General features: G+C 38.3%; 2 protein-coding genes across 2 annotated transcripts in view; both read right to left on the bottom strand.

Annotated features, from left to right (window-relative positions):
- The window catches only part of calm3a (calmodulin 3a (phosphorylase kinase, delta)), a 224889-nt gene extending 212669 nt beyond the window's left edge, over positions 1-12220 (bottom strand). Inside the window, exon 1 of the mRNA XM_071497116.1 lies at positions 12199-12220. Coding sequence (XP_071353217.1) covers positions 12199-12201 — 3 coding nt within the window. The 5' untranslated portion in view covers positions 12202-12220. The remainder of the gene's footprint in view (positions 1-12198) is intronic.
- Positions 661-15099, bottom strand: clptm1 (CLPTM1 regulator of GABA type A receptor forward trafficking). The gene is made up of 14 exons (XM_071497107.1): positions 14969-15099; positions 11130-11269; positions 8762-8885; positions 8358-8516; positions 8067-8184; positions 7878-7963; positions 7374-7494; positions 6963-7207; positions 5850-5943; positions 5538-5728; positions 5252-5347; positions 4773-4908; positions 3429-3596; positions 661-1877 (listed from the first exon to the last, which is right to left on the bottom strand). Exons 1-14 carry the CDS (start codon positions 15017-15019, stop codon positions 1702-1704), a joined length of 1905 nt encoding a protein of 634 aa, XP_071353208.1. The 5' UTR covers positions 15020-15099; the 3' UTR covers positions 661-1701.
- Positions 15100-16458: the final 1359 nt, after the last annotated feature.

Here is a 16458-nt window from a genome sequence, read left to right as displayed (position 1 = left end):
AGCCATTTGTGTCTGTTTCATTCTGGGTGTCCTGCTCCTGTGTAGAAGAGTTGGGATCTCATTGTCTTATAATCAGCGGGTTCAGTTTGACCCAGCAGCAGGGATGTCCTTTCTGTGGACAGTTCATGAAGGAAAGTGATATCATCTTTAACATCTGCATCCTGTCAGCTGGTAGATGCAGTTGGCTAACGTAAAACCTGCAACTAGGCCTCAACACTCCACCCCTAACCCGATGAGCAGACTAAACTGCCATTGTTTTGCTCAACTAATTTCTCATTTTTATTTCTTTGTAAACTGAATCTATAAGTTTTAGGCCTTTGATTGGACAACACGAGCAGTTTGAAGTCATCGAGCATTTCCTGCAGTTTTCTGCCATTTTCTAGACAAAAACAAATAATCAGGGAAAATAATGAAAATATGCATTAGTTGCAGCCCTAAACTCACACGTTCAGGGTGAGAGAGTACAAAGGCCTAACCACATAATAATGTGCCGGCGCCATGAGCACACAAATATTTCCTGTATTTCCTGTAACATCAATAGAAATCAATGTGAAAAATTAAAGGTTTCATGCAAAAATATTGAACCCAAAAATATTGAAAAATACTTGAACCCAGTGTGCTAAGGAAAAATAGTAAAATCAAAAAAGCTTTGCATAGACATTTTAAATCACACTTAAGTTTTACTATAAACATGAATGCTCAAAATTTTATATGTACCAACATGGAACCCTCTTTGTTTCAGGATTTACAGCACCCAAACTAAGAACAAAAGACACTGTATCTCTTCCAGTACAGATGTGTCTCCACTGTGTCTGTCAAGGTGATTTGGTTTGGAGTGTGAAATAAAATTGAAAATCAGACATCCAGCCGAGGGGGAAAATAAAAATTAGACTTGCAAATTAGGTATTGCTAGACAGTTTTGACATCTGTATTATTAACATGACAAGCTGAGATTCTGTACAGTTTGAGGACATACAAAAGAATGCTTCAGTGACTGGAAAACAAAAATTAAGTAATTGACAATATTAATATATTTATATTAATACCAACAAGGCTGTTATTTTTTATGTTCAAGTTTAGAATATTAACCATTTGTTTAAAATTGAGGGTAGTAGTCACTGTCTTGTGGGTAGTGTCCTGTAGGGTTATCCATCTCGTCTCCAGTCACCACCTCTCTTCTTCACCCTCCACTGTGGCTCAGGATCTTTCCAGTTTCCTCCAGTACCACTCACCAGTTTCCAGGCAATCCGAAACACGGTGCTCACATGGAATGAAAAGAAAATTTCACAAGGAATCTACACAAAGAACAAAAGTTGCACTTGGCCTCTTTCTTCCCTGTATAAAAAAAAAAAAGACATAGTATAACTGCAACCCGTTCCCCTCCCAACCTCTACTCCAGGACACTGTTACCCTCTGAAAAATCATACAGAATACAGTACATCACGTTTTGTTTTACTTCACTTGAACCGCAAAACGAGAGGGCGGGCATGGGCGGGAAACAGAAATAAGAATTTACCAAGTCTACACTGAATATGATTCTCTGTGGATCCACACAGAAATCAGAGGGAACAGTTGAACTGCATTTTTTTGTAGCGGTGTCCATGACAGCTAAACGACAACTCCTCTCCCTGCCTAATTTCCACAAGTCCTCTTCACCCCAGCAGTGAGGGCCAGGGAGGCAGATAAGGGTGCGGTCTTTTTTTAATCGTTCTTCTTCTCCTCCTCTGGCTTGTCTGTGATGGCGGCGGCTGCAGCAGGAGCAGCGTCTGCTGTGTTGTTCTGGTCGTGGTCTACTCCACTGGTGCCAAACTCGTTGACCCTGTTGGGATCGACCCGATAGATCCAGCGCTGGTAAAGGTAGATGAAGAACACCACATCTGCAGGACAGGAAACAGATGTTAGTCCAATGAGAAACTAGCAATTAAATAACCACATGTAAAAATGTGTTTCCCACGTTTACAACTTACAACACACGTTACTGGACAACTCAAGACAGTTGTCTAATTGCACAGTTGGTTGCAAGAAGGTTAAAATGAGTGTGTATTGGCACTGTCTGTTTCAAGTCCAAGCTTCTATAAAACTACTTATTTTAATTTCTTCACAGTAAACACAGTGTGCTCTCCAGCCTTTATATCTTCCAACTAAATTAATGTTACACATTTTAACCAATCACAATCCAGAGCAGACTGCAGTCATTATTGGTCCTAATTAAGCTGATCGCGATTTAACTAACGCTGCCTTTCCTAAGCAAATCAAAAACAATAAAATATAAATTGTTTACTAATATTTTATACATGTAACAAGACTCCAGCCATATCCATGTGAATTACTTTGGCTGAGGTGAGACATCCATGTTGTTTTTTTTTTTTTTTGTTTTTTTTTTTCTCTTTCTCAGAAAAAAGTTTCCCAGTCCAAATAGGAAACTATTGATGACTGCAACATGAAGCCACTGAAGCTATTCAATGAAAATTTCCTATTAAATGCGGAAGCAGTGTTGTAGTCTAAGTAGTAGTGGTTCATTGAAATAATGAGAAAAGTGAAACTGAGAAAACCAACTCTGGAGCTGAGCTGACGCACTCAGATAATGACATCATCTTCCTATAAAAAGATTACATCTCCCTCGCTTTACACCATCATATCATCAAGACTGAGACCGCGCACACTTAACTGACCACTGAATAAAAGAAAACATGTACAGCTGTTTGTGACACATTTAGGGAGGTGATGATGAGCTGTAAACTCCAAACATAACGTAACTGATAAAGCCACAAAAAATAAAGGAAAAACAACATATGGATCAAACTAGCAGATTGCTGACTATTTCATCAGCATAAAGCAAATAACTCCACATGGCTGTATTTAGTGCCAACATCTCTGACTCTAGCTTGGTTAGAAATAATGAGTCTTCATATTTAATTATACTAAAACAGCCCCTCAAATTATCTGGTAATATCTAAGGGCATTGAGGAAATCAGTGAGATCTAGTGAGCTGACACTAGGTGGAGATAGAGGATCATTTATAACACATGCTGAGACAGACATATGCTGATGGTGATTTGGACAGTTATAGACCACACCACACGATGAGCGACAATGATTCTTCATTTCTTCCGAAGTCAATGTGCTCAAGTCAAGACAGATGGGCCAGAAGGAGAACTGCCTTCCCTTTAAACAAACAACAAATGACCCAGGATGAATTGCCTGCCTATTCTCGCTGCCACCATGCTGAGCAATGAGTTGAATCTGAAACCACCTCAAGCGCTGCTCGACTGAGCTCATCTTCATCGAGCTACAAGCTCAAAATGGCTCTTCTTGAATGTGGGCAGAGGAAGCAGACAAGACAGCTTTTACTTCCACTGGTTGATTTGCTCCTGGTAAATTCATGGAAAAACACTAAATATCAAACGTCTCGATCGGAGAAGACGTACCATCTCTGAGGCATCCTATCCTGTACATCATGGGCATCTTGATGACGAAGGCAAACAGGTCATCAATAAAGGTATTGAGAGCCTTGTAGGTGAGCATCCTCCATGGGAGGTGGGCCACAGACTTCATTTTGTAGTTGATGAATAGCTGTGGTGTCATTGTAATGAAACCTAAAGGCCAAAAACAACAGAAAAGAAGGAGTTCGTTAGGTCATATAAACACTTTTACATCAGGGGCAGTAAATTAGACTGCAGGCAACATGACTGAATGTGCCCTCATGAAGTCTATTAATACATGGCACATTGGCAGAGGCTGTTGGGAATTGGGTACGTAACCATGATGCAAGTATGAAAACATTAGCTCTGTGTACATCTATTACAATAATAATCAGCCATATCTCTGGCCTTTAAAAATAGATTTACATAAACAGGTACAAAACCTGCTGGAAGTAAAATTTGTCATCAGAGGGTAACATCAAAAATATAGAACAAGAAAAAAATAGTTCCAAGGAAAGAGTTAAGAACAAATACAAGACATTGAATTTTAACTAATATTATATTAGGGATTAAATGTAATCTTAAAGACACAAAAAGTGTACATGTGCTGCTCATCTAAAATCTGATCACCATCTTTAATGGATCATCTATGTTAACAAAATCTGTTTGGATAGGTTTCATATATTCAAAATTGACTTATTTACTGAAACAACGGCAAACACTGACAATTTATTGTAAACTTCAGTATTTTGGGGATTAAATAAAAGAGAAATTGGAATCTGTTAGAAGTTGCAGTCATTATAGTCATTATTTGGATTCCTGACCAATTTGTGTGTCTTTGTACTTTGTTACATAAATTGAGATCAAACATTAAAATTTATGGGTAACTACATCAAACATGAGCACTCTGAATTCTGTATGCTTACCAGTGCTCCCTGCATTATTTCATGTATATTAGCTAATCCATGGGCAGTTACATTGTACACACATAAATCCTTATTTAGGATTATTATTTCTAAAGGAACACCCTTCCTCTTCCCTGAGTTCCTATTTTTATTTTAGTATTAAAACAATGTGTCTCTTTTCCCATTTTCTTGGTTTCCATTACTTTACTTAGTTTACCTACTAAATGTGCCAACCTTTGTTTTGTTCTGTTAGCTTTGTTTCATGTTCTTCATTGACATACTGTAATATGTTGTCTTGTGTTGCATTATGTTTCTTATCTATTGGAGAATGTACATTAAATCTTCTAAGCTATATGCCTTTATATACAATTTCAGCACCTGACATTCAATATAAATGGTCTTCTATTTAAACGTGGTAGTATATAAACACTTAAAACAAACTTACCAAAGGTTAACAAGAAGCCATAGAGCATGCTGAGTACCCATGAGTACCAGCCTTTGTGCTCTACGTACAATAAGCTGTAGACAGCATAGCAGCCAAACAGTGGGTAGAGCAGCCACGACAAGTACTTGAAGGCCATCTGTTCCCAGGACAAGAGAAAAAAAAAAATTATAATCCAACTTTTTTTTTTTTTTTTTTTTTTTTTTTTTTTTAAATCAGAAATAACAAATTGAATTCCACAAAATATTACTTATTGGTTTGCTTTTATAAGACATGCTTAAGATAATTTATTCATCGTAACAGAGAAAGGTGTATTTAGGCTTGTCAGATGTTTACAGGAATTGAAAGTAGGCTTGCAAGCAAGTTTGAAGATATCTATCATTTTCTGTCATCTATTTCAAAATATAATTTCCTCTAAATGTAATTTTGACAGCAGTGTCCTCTGAATACAGCCAGTGTTTGCGGTGCTGAGTTTGACTTACATCGTCGTAGATTTTGGTTGAAGACTGCACATATGTTGACTTGTCCGTGAATACCAATCTTGGGAATACCCCTGCGATTTTGTTCTCTCTGTCCAACTAGTTAAGGACATAAATAGGTGGTTAACGGAATATGTTAATAGTAGCATAACATGAAGAAGATATGTGAAGTACAGATACAAAAGCGGTTAGGAGTTTTTTCCAGAATTACTGTTCAAACAATATTGTGTCTAAAAAAAAAAAAAAAAAAAAAACTAAATAAATATATAATTTTTTAAAACTGACTTACTTTGACGTCCATGACCTTGGTGATTTTCCACAGGTCAATAAGTAGGCCGATGAAGACGCTGACCTGCACCACAAAGTTGGTTTCGTTGTCCAGTATGTACAACAGCACCACCAGAGACTGAAAAACTCCAAATATGATGGAGCGCACAGACAGACCTTCTAAAGACTGTCTGCTGTTCCAGAACTGGATATCTGAGGAGGAGATGGAGGTGGTGAGGTGAAGCTGGAGGTACACAGACACTGTACAAACTATTCTTTTGTTGTTCAGAGAAAAAAAAACATCCTGAATACAGGCAGACTGTTGTGACTTTACCGTTTTTGAAGGCAAGAAACTCGAAGATGCTGTGCACAATGGAGACTACAATGGTGAGTCCCAGCAGATATGGGTTGGTTTCCAAAAGGGCCACCTATACAAAGAGAGGGTTTCCGATTACAGTTACAGATGTAAGAAAATCTAAATTTTGATATTTAATCAGAAAGTCCACAGGTTCAGCTCTAGTAGTGCACACACAGTGGTTTTCATAAATGAATACACATGTCATGGTATTTGGGAAGAGAATCATAGGCAACTTGCTATACTGCAATACTACTGTGATACAATTAGGGCTGCAACCAACAGTTATTGATTAATCTGCTGATTATTTTTACGGTTAATTGATTATTCGTTTTGTCTACAAAATCATAAATACTGAAAATGTTGTAAATGTTATAATTTCCCTGCAGACAAAGGTGATACCTTCAAATGGTTTTTGTCAGATCAAAATCCAAACATTCACATTAGCATCATGTGCAATAAAGCAAAGCATCAAAGCATAATGTTACATTTAAGAAGCTAGAAACAACAAATATTTGATAATATTATTATTATGCTTTTTAAAAAAAAAAAAAAAAAACATGAACTAATTAATTTTCTGTTAATAGACTAATTAAATTGTTGTAGTTCTGGATATGATGCCAACAAAAATGATTGAATGAAATGATGAATACAGGCTACTCAAATACACAGTCAGACAATCCAATATAAGACCACCTAATGTGTAACTGAAGAGTAGGGGTTATTGCATTACAAGGTGCTTTCAGTGTCAGACAAATTTATGAACAGATGAGATGTGAGTAAAGATGTAGTGCAGAGTATTCATATTTCACATAGTTCAGTGCATTTCATACAGAATGTCTGTTGTAAAGATGCAGCTCCCTCATAGTAATTCAAATCTTTATTTTAATCTGTATGAACAGCACAGCATACCGATCATGTTTCATACATTACCCAGTCAGTTAGTTTATTCAATGTCTCTAATCTAAATGTATGAATAAGCACCATTATTATTGCAACTCAACTTGATGGAACCCAAAAGCAAAGAGCCAAAAATACTTCTATCATCACATCTGATACATCTGTCTGTCTCCATGATCCTTGACCTCTTACCTTGACAGAGTCTTGGTCTTCATCAGACTGCTCATACGTGTCCTCAGGCAGGAAATTCCATGGTGAGCGAGCGTTCTGGGCGGCATACAGCTGCCAGCGCCACAAGGACAGTGGGCAGTAGGTGAGGCGCAGTGGGAGTTTTGTCAGGGTCTCGTTGATTGGATAGTAATCCCTCTGAAGGTTCCAGTAGTCATTGAAATACACAATGGGGTAGTAGTCTCCACTTACTGCATCAAACTTAACATCTAGTGGTAGATAGGGTAGAAATGTCACAGATGGTTGGACATCAAACTTTAAGAAACTTTGTTTGTTGCCTGGGACTTTAAACTTTAAACTCTTGCAGTTCAGACCTTTAAAAAATATTTACGACATAGTGGAGCAATTACAAAAAGGTCAGTGAGATTAACTTACGCTGGTCTAGAGGAGGGGGAACAGAGCCTTTGACCCAGGCCGTGTGGTCATCTACCATGTTGATGGTGAGGTTGGGGTGCCAGTGAGAGATAACCTCCACCGGACCGTGGCTCTCTGCCCGCTGAGAACAAACATATTTGAGTCCACATATCCATTCATAATACACAGTGTACTATAGCCTGACTGATACTTGATTTCTGAGGCTGATACTCATGTCACTATTCTGAAAACAATATAACAAACAACAGTAATTCTTTAAGATGAATTATTGATCTTGATACAGATCCTTTCATTTTTTTTTTTTGACTAAGATGAACACTGAGTGGGACTTTTGACAGTTAAAAATAAAGTTAAATCACCAGTGCTTTCTGGTGAACAAACAATGTAATGGAGATCAGCCGATATATACACCAATACCATTATATTTGCAATAAGATTATAACGGTTCCTTTATCAGTCTAGCTGTACGTTGTACAACCTAAAATAAAACAGAAATATACCAACCTTGATCATTTCAGGATCTGCTTCTGTCTCTCCTGTTAGCAGATTCTTGGTTTTCAGAAACTTTCTTCGCTTGAATTTATTTAGCACTGACAGAGTAGAAAAGTCAAGGTTAACACTTATTCAATATTGTTCTGCTACTACAACTTTTGTTTAAAGTGTACAGTGTGTGTGTTTTGCATATGTGCTTACTTCTTGTTCCATGAACTGTTGCCAGTCTGCGATACTGCCCCTTGCGTTTGGGGTCTGGGTGGAATCCACTTTTGGTGAAGTAGACGTGTATGTAAAGAGAACCGTTCTGCTGTACTTTCTGCAAGCACACAACGCGCAAGTAGAAATCTTAATTTCAGGTAAATACACATCCATATTACAATTCATTCAGTATCCACTTGTCTACTGTGTAACACTTGTCCCCTCTCATCATCCCCATACAACTACTGTCTGTCACACTTCCCCCTCCCCTCCATCCTCAGTCATCCCCACCTCTGGGATGTCCATCTCCTTATCGTGGTGGTAGCAGCCGTCCCCGCTCTCCCCTGTGTTCCAGTCTCCATAGACCAGGTCCCTGTGGAACCAGAACAGGGCCTCTGTGTTGTTGAAGTCAGAGAACACCTCCTCCTGGGACACGTACACATACAGGTCCTGCAGGCACAGTGAGAATAGAAAGGTGTTTATGACATTACAGAGTCAGAGTCAGGGGAAAGCGAGCCAGTTACTCTGACAGGAAGAGATGCCACTGGTTTGCTGTCCAGATATTTAAGAAGATTAGAGTGTAAGGAGTGTTTAAAAATGTGTGTTAAATAAGTGTTATAAAAACATCTTCAATGCAATTAAACATGTTTAATAAAACAGCTGGCCACTTTATGAGGAGGGGACAGGTGTAATACCATGAGAGTGTCCTTGGGGAAGAGGTTCCTACTGGGCACCCGAGGTGCCCCGGCTGGCGTGTTAGGGTCAGGCGTGGACGGCCCTCTGCGGAACCAGCTACTGATCGCCCAGATTATGAAGATTCTGGAGAAATAAGAGCAAACAGAGTCAGAGGGAAAAGAAGACTGATGAGTAAAAAGGAATTGAAGTCAATTCAACTCACTTCAATTCCACAAGTTTTCTCTTGCGATCTAAAGACTGCGACAGAAGAGTGAAACCAAAAGGCAGCTAATCTGATTAAACTGCATCCAGTCAAACTGCATTGCACTCTTTAAGAGGGACGATTCTCTTGCATCATAAATCAGTCATAGGTCAAAAGAGACAAACTTAGGAGTAAAAGAGGAACTGCCACAAAACATCTATATATTGCTGACATATTTTTAAATTTTAACCTCTTTGTTTGCTTGTGCATCGTTTCCCACAGAATTACATTCCATTTGTGTTGGTAGCCTCTTAAATTAATCATTAAATCATGCCACACATAAGGTGCTATTTTTAATTGTAAAATGTAAATAATATACACACAGGTCTCTCTCTGTGTTTTGCAATCAGTCCCGCGTGTTGCTTCTGCCCTAGCTGGCTCTCCCACAGCAGCATGTTGGCTGCTTTCCTCCTACTCCTCCTACTCCTCCTCCTCTTCCTCTTCTACATCTCCCACTTGATTAGCTACAGCTTCCTGACCCTCTCTTGCTGCTTTAGCTGCCATAGCAGCTCTGGCTGTAGTCTAGAAATATTCAAAACAAATTAATTGGATAGGTAATCACACTAGTCAGACTGTTCAGCTTTCCCATGTGTGTTTTCTTAAGTTTCTGTGTACTCTGTTTCGCCAATAGCTCTGGTCAAGACAGTCAATGTTCTCATGGATTGAGGGAGAAAACATTCAGCATCAGAATTAGAATTAAGATTGACATTATCCACTTGCACTAGCAGTGGAGACTGACTAGCAGCTATGCTAGCTATCTTCTCTGCAGAGAAAAGCCAACAACTATCGCTCGTTCCATGCATGATCATGTTTTGTTTTAATTGACTGAACAACGGAGGAGCTATCAACAGAGCTACTACCCACTCTACCATATATATATATATATATATATATATATATATATATATAAAATAAAAATCTAACACTGATTCATTCATTCACACCCGGACTACCATCAAATAGTTCTTGTAAGCTCCTACTCCTGAGCTCACATGTCTCACATGCCAGTTTTCTGAGGAGTACTTTGTATCATTGATGAATGGGAGGATTTACATTTCATTGCAGCCCACATTTGTTCCTGGACTAATCCCAGAATCAGTTACATTATGTGCTGCAGTTTTATGGATGCATAAACAGTAAGTGCGGGAATTATCATTTTTGGTGAACTGGCTGATTATTGACAGATGGTTTGTTTTCATTGCAGTGACAATACTCCGGGTGTGAGGGCAATTTGCTGGAAATAGGGACAGGTGCTAATATAAATGATCCACTTTTCCACCACATATGCTTTTACAAATCATGATACTGAAATGTGTTTGATAGTTTTAAACGAAAGACTAGAATTTTAAATGGTTAATGCAATGTAAGGTTTTTAATCTAGTAAATGGATGTGAGTAACTGCTTGCCTAAGACAGGAAAAACAACCAATTCAAACTAGGTGCCAAAAAAAGACTACAATGGTATCACCTTGACTCATGCCGTACTTTGGATGTACACTTTTCATTCAAAATAAGTACTTTTGGATATAAAGGGAAAATAAAACTTGGAATTAACTGATTCCTGAATCTGCGAAACATACAAATTAACAGCTAAAATGCTCTAAAAAACGACTGAAATCTACAACCACAGTCAGGTAACACTTACTATAAAGCATTAAGTAGACCATAAATAGGGATCCATTAAGAAATCTGACCCTTGTAAACCCACAGAGTTCAGTGAGAACAAATTGTCATGCATGACTGTCCCAAAACATAAATGGAAATCCATCAATAAACAATTTGCCTTGCCTGTTTGTGCTGCAATTTACACAGGAAAAAGATATAGAAACAGCTTTTTAAGTGGACAATTTTGGGTAAAGTGGGAGTTGGAGAGGCAACGCGGACTGTAAACTCTGCAAAGAGATGTTCAACAGAGAAATTTGTGAAGGTGAACTGAAAATCAGCTGTGTTGTGGTTCTGCACACGATTTTCCGTTTACTTACCTCTTTGATATGGATTGTCACACTGCCATAATATAGCACATCTTGTATTCATTAATCATTACACCCATAGTATCACAGTAAGCTTTTATCGGTGGCTGGCTCTCTGCTTTCAGAGCAAGCCTTCCAGATTAAAAGAAAAACTCACCTAAAGAGGACTCCTTTAATGACCTGCCATGCATTAGGTGCTTGTTGCTGCTGCTGTTGCTGCTGCTGAGGGTCCTGTGCATTTCCGGCCGTCTGCACAGTCTGGCCATCTGTTGGAGCAGCAGTTCCATTGCTGCTCACCTACAACCATGAATGCACATGATTAACTACCTAATGACCTTTGTGTTTCAGCGCTTTATTAACACCAACATCAGACCTGTCACTCCTGGTGTGCTAAAGTGAGTTAATAATGGCCAAGTAGTATGTTTACAAAAAAAAAAAAACATACAACAGGAAATTTACAAATAAGCATGTGCTAAGAAAGTATTAAGCTATAATTTTTCATCAACAATTAGTCAATTAATTGGTCAGTTGATATGACAGGAAATTCACACAAAAAAAGCCATATGAATAAGTTGCAATTGAAGCTGGGGAAAATAGAGTGGTAAAATGTGTCTGATGTTTTAGAAGGTAAATGTTTAAATGAAAAAAATGTTCAATAGATTAACTTATGAAAGGAAAGATGCTGTAGGCTGACGATTATTACAAATCACAGGACTTTTAAAGAAACTATTCTACCTACACTAATCAATCTGGCAAATTAATTTAACCACCAGGATGCATGTATGTGATTATACTAATAAAGCATTTGTAGTTTTGACATTAACGCTGATGGTCAAATTCATGTGAGCATCATCACTCACATTGTAATATGTAATTTAAATAATTATTAATATATTAAAGATCAGTAAAAATCTGTTTATTCTTTAACGTAATTTCCCCCTTGAAAACTTAAGCGTGTCAACGTAACCCCAACGACACCAGCAAGGCCACATTCTATTCAAGTGACACAATAGACAAGGACATGCCAAGTCATGAGACTCATTCACTATCTAAACATCTAATCTCCCCCGTTGTCACCAATACAAGAGAGACCAGTGGTTGGCCTCCAGAAACAAACAATACTTGAGGGTAAAAATGTTTCTGTTTGACAGGTTGTTTTCATTTATTAAGATGCCCAGGGGGCCTTGAAAGGTGTAAACACTGAAAATGTAAAGGTTGTGATCAGCCATTGTCCCTGCATCATTATAAACGTAACATTTCAAGGCCATGAAGTGGCTCAAAATGGGGCTTCTCATCCTTGCTGCCATGTCCTGTTGTGTTAAAATAGAAGCAATTCTATTATCAGAGAGATGCATCGCTGTCTCCTGGAGGGATCAACGTAATAACTATTACACAGACAGATCACCAATATGATCAACAACAGACACAGGTTATCTCGTCCAGCTTAGGATAATAATTTACAATTTACAGACTGAACAAGGATTAACAATTAACCACCTATTCAAGGGCTCAGAGTAAATACTTCACACTGGATTGTCACTGTGTGTTTGGAGGGAAGAGGGCAAAAGGTTCAGCTAAGACAATGGTTCACAGAGAAATGGAGATTGCTCCTGTAATGCTTATTTCACATGGTAATCGATCTCCTACATATAGAAGCAAGCAATGCAATATAAGGCAAATAAATAAAGTAAGAAACACTTCCAGTCTGTGCTTCAACACAAATACTTAATTGTTAACAACACAGATGGTCTTTCCACATTCAGAGGACATGTAGTACAAGTCATTTTTAAGCTGCTGTTATTTTAGACATGGCTAAAACTGACCCCATCGCATGTGTTGTGCTGTGGCCAGTATAGTTACACCTGCACTCAATGAAACCATAACTGGGAAACTGAAAAGCAGGCCAGACACCCCTGCCACTGGCCCTGTGTTTCACCTAGATCAACACCACGGAAATTTCACTGATTCATCAGCAGCAGATCTCAATAACAACATAACTGCTCCTTCTAAAACTAATAGCGTATTTATCCTGACAATTTCAATACAAAAGAGACACTAAGAACACGATGTAGCCTTGCCCTAGTTTCTGCCACTTGTGTATTACCATTACATTTCAATCTCAGAGTTAAACATCACCTTTTCTGGAAGATAAATCACTAGCAATGTGTAGTGTTATTAATGTTTAATAACATTTCACTGATGTTCTTAAGGTATTTCCAGAATTCATAAATATTCCCACAACAATAAAAAAGATTTGTAGGCTGTTTCTCAACATTTTTTCAAAGGAGTGGTAAATGTTGCTGATCATCACCTTACTCTATCTGTGCTTAGCTCTGTGACTTCAATGTAATAATACATGAGGCATAAACTGGGGCCAAGAATGCCTTAGAATTAGAGTCTAAAGAAGCCAAAACTGCAGTTATACATAACCCTGAGACAACAAAATGATCAATTATTAGTCAAATAACAAACAACACTGTGTGTTTTATATAAGTAAAATATGCCAAATATTAGTTTCATTGTTTTATGTTTTATTAATTGTTTTATCATATTCATTATTGTATCACTAGCATTTTTTTTAATTTGTTTAACCAAAGACAGGCTTTAGATCGAGCACATGGGAGGTGAGTGGTTTGCCTTTAAAGAGTGATGATTCACTTTGACCTCTGTTAACTTGAAATAGGCATTTGTCACTCCAGAAAATAAATTCTAGATTTTGCTCATTGCCGCCCTAATGACCTCTAGCAACTACAGTACAAACAAGGAGGATTTTAGACAAATTTGATGATAACGACACTTGCTTCATCAAACTTGTCAGTGTTAACAAGATGAGCTGCCAGATAAACCCTTTCCTGTGGGATTTACAAAATGTAGGTTGAGCCAACATTTTCTCCGGAACAACTGGTGAAAAGATTTAACAATAGATGAGAAATGTGTGCGAGCTGCTGGAGACTTGCCTTGTCAGTCAGTCCATTTGTGCTTAGGTTTGTGACTCCTAATACAAGAACTAGGGCTAAGAAAGTCCTAGATTTTAAACTGAAACCATCAGATGAACCTTAAGACGCCTAAACATAAGTTATACCTAACCCTGAAACAATTCACTGATAAATTATTAGTCAAATGACAGAAATAGCTGGTTTTATAAATTGAAAATACCAAATATTTGTCCCTTTGGCTTTGTAACCTGCTTGTTTTCTCATATCAATGCTTTGAATTGGTTTAGCTAAATACTGGCTTTAAACTAAGCACAAGGAAGATGAGTGGTTTGCCTCTACAGAGTGATGATTCACTGTGACCTCTTAACTTGTGACAGCCATTTGTCACGCAGGAAAATAATTGCCAGATTGCTCGTTACTGACCTAATGATCACCAACAACTAATAATATAAACAAATTAAGAGGATTTTCAAGGGTTAGACTAATTTACTGATAGCTACACCTGCTTGGTCTAACTTGTCAATGTTAACAGGACGAGTTGCCAGATAAACCATTTCCTGTGGGATTTGCTAAAGGTACGTAGAGTCAAACGTTTCCCCCCCCCTGATCGCTTGTAAATAAAAGGCAGGTAGATATTTAACAGTGTTTCGGAGATGTGTGCGGGCTGCTGGAGACCGGTCCGGTTAATGAAGCCAAGCTGCGTTGCTCAGGTTCAGGCCTTGTGGCGGCTCATGACACCCCGCAGCAGTCAGCTGGCTCACACCAACACACCTGGAGACAGCTACTTGTCTCGCCACGTTTACGGTACCGTGTGTCTTCGGGTGAGATTTCTCCGTTAACGCCGCCCTGCCTCTGTACATCTCGCCCGTGAACGGTCGGTGTTTCTCGGCTCGTCGTTTTAAAAACCAACCGGCAGTGACAACGTCACTGGGGCTCATGTAACGATCGGTAACACGTTTAAATGTTAACGGCCCCGGGCTCAACGTTCAAACGAACAAAACTGCCCCTCTGGCCCAGGCGTGGAAAACAAATGTGGAGAGAGCAGTGTCATTCATTTTACCTCGCCGTTGCTCACGGTTGCTTTAGTCGTTTCGGTCTCCTGCGTCGCCATCTTTCCTTGTCCTATCTCGCACACGCCACACCACACTGCTGGCTGGGAAACTGCGCACAATCTCGCGAGAGTTCAGTTGTAGCGTCATTGGAGTGACGACAAACTGTGAGGCGGCTGGTTATTTATTTATTTATTTATTTATTTATTTATTTATTTATCTATCTATCATTGCATTTAAAAAAAATGCAGAACAGATGGTCATTAAAATATCACAACAAAAGTAATATAATATACATCTTGACACCATTTTTTTTTCTTGTATCTTAAATAAAACGACAAGAACACATTGAAAAAAAAAAACATAATTAAGACAATGAGAAATCAAGGAAAAAAGAAAGAGGGAAAAAGGCCAGAGGTGTGATTTGATGCAGTCAAGAATGAATAGCCAATAGATGAAATGTCACTAAGTTACAATGCCTTATTTAGGTAAATAGGTTAGTCGAGGTACATATCAGTATCAAGGATGGATTACTAACTGGGCAGTGGTCAACTGGCCCCAGGTTTACTCCATTTCATTTATGTCTGCTTTAAAAATTCTACAATTATTAGCAGAGTATAAGAACAAAATATATATTGATGGAGTTTGTTGCTCAAATAGTTCTGCTATTCTTTCCAGTACGTCTCAGCACGTGGACAGGTAACTGACAGGTGTTTTATGGAGTACACTCATTTCTGGCATCAGGAAAGTAGGCCTACTCGGAGACAATGACATTACAGGATCTATGCTTTATAGTGATGGAGGCCTTTTTCACATTATTGGTGAAAAAAACACTGGTGTGGTGTTGTCCATGCTGTGAACCAATTTACTTCACGATGAGTGGTCCACCTGAAAACAGCTACTGGATTTCCTGTGTGGCTGATAAATATTGTAAACCTCTTCCTGTGACAAGGCTGATGAAATGGCATGAAACACTATGCTTAGTCATGCATCTTCACTGTAAAATGAAAGCTGTCTCAAAAGGGAAAATGAAACATGTACTACTTGGTGTTTAAACATAGCTACAGACATCTTATTAAACATTAAATCACAGGCAAGCAGTAAGTATCATATCAGCAGTTGTGTAAAGTAACTTCTCAGTTCATTGCTTACACATAATTTAACAACACAGGTACATGCACTTGTAATGTCCATTATGTAACAACACTCTGATAGGGGCCATTCTCAATTTACTTACTTTTCATTGTGATATTCTATATTTTGCTGATAATACATCAGCAGTTTTATTTAACATTTTGAAACCAGGATTTGTAGTTGTGATGAGCATTTTTGGAATTTAGCTTTGCCAAATTTTATTCAAGGATGAGAACACCTTTTCCACCACTGCATATTTGGACACGTTTTTAGAACAAATTGTCATGAATGTTCTGCATGATTTGAGTAATGTGAGTAAGCGTGGGCTTACGCTGCGTTCTTCAGTTGGCGGTTACACCCAATCAAG

The sequence above is a fragment of the Trachinotus anak genome, unplaced genomic scaffold (assembly GCF_046630095.1).
Source record: "Trachinotus anak isolate AG129_WGS33_773 ecotype Australia unplaced genomic scaffold, CSIRO_AGI_Tana_v1 ptg000014l, whole genome shotgun sequence".
Lineage (NCBI taxonomy): Eukaryota > Metazoa > Chordata > Actinopteri > Carangiformes > Carangidae > Trachinotus > Trachinotus anak.
Note: the sequence above shows the minus strand (reverse complement) of the source record. Positions and strands in the feature narration are given on the sequence as shown.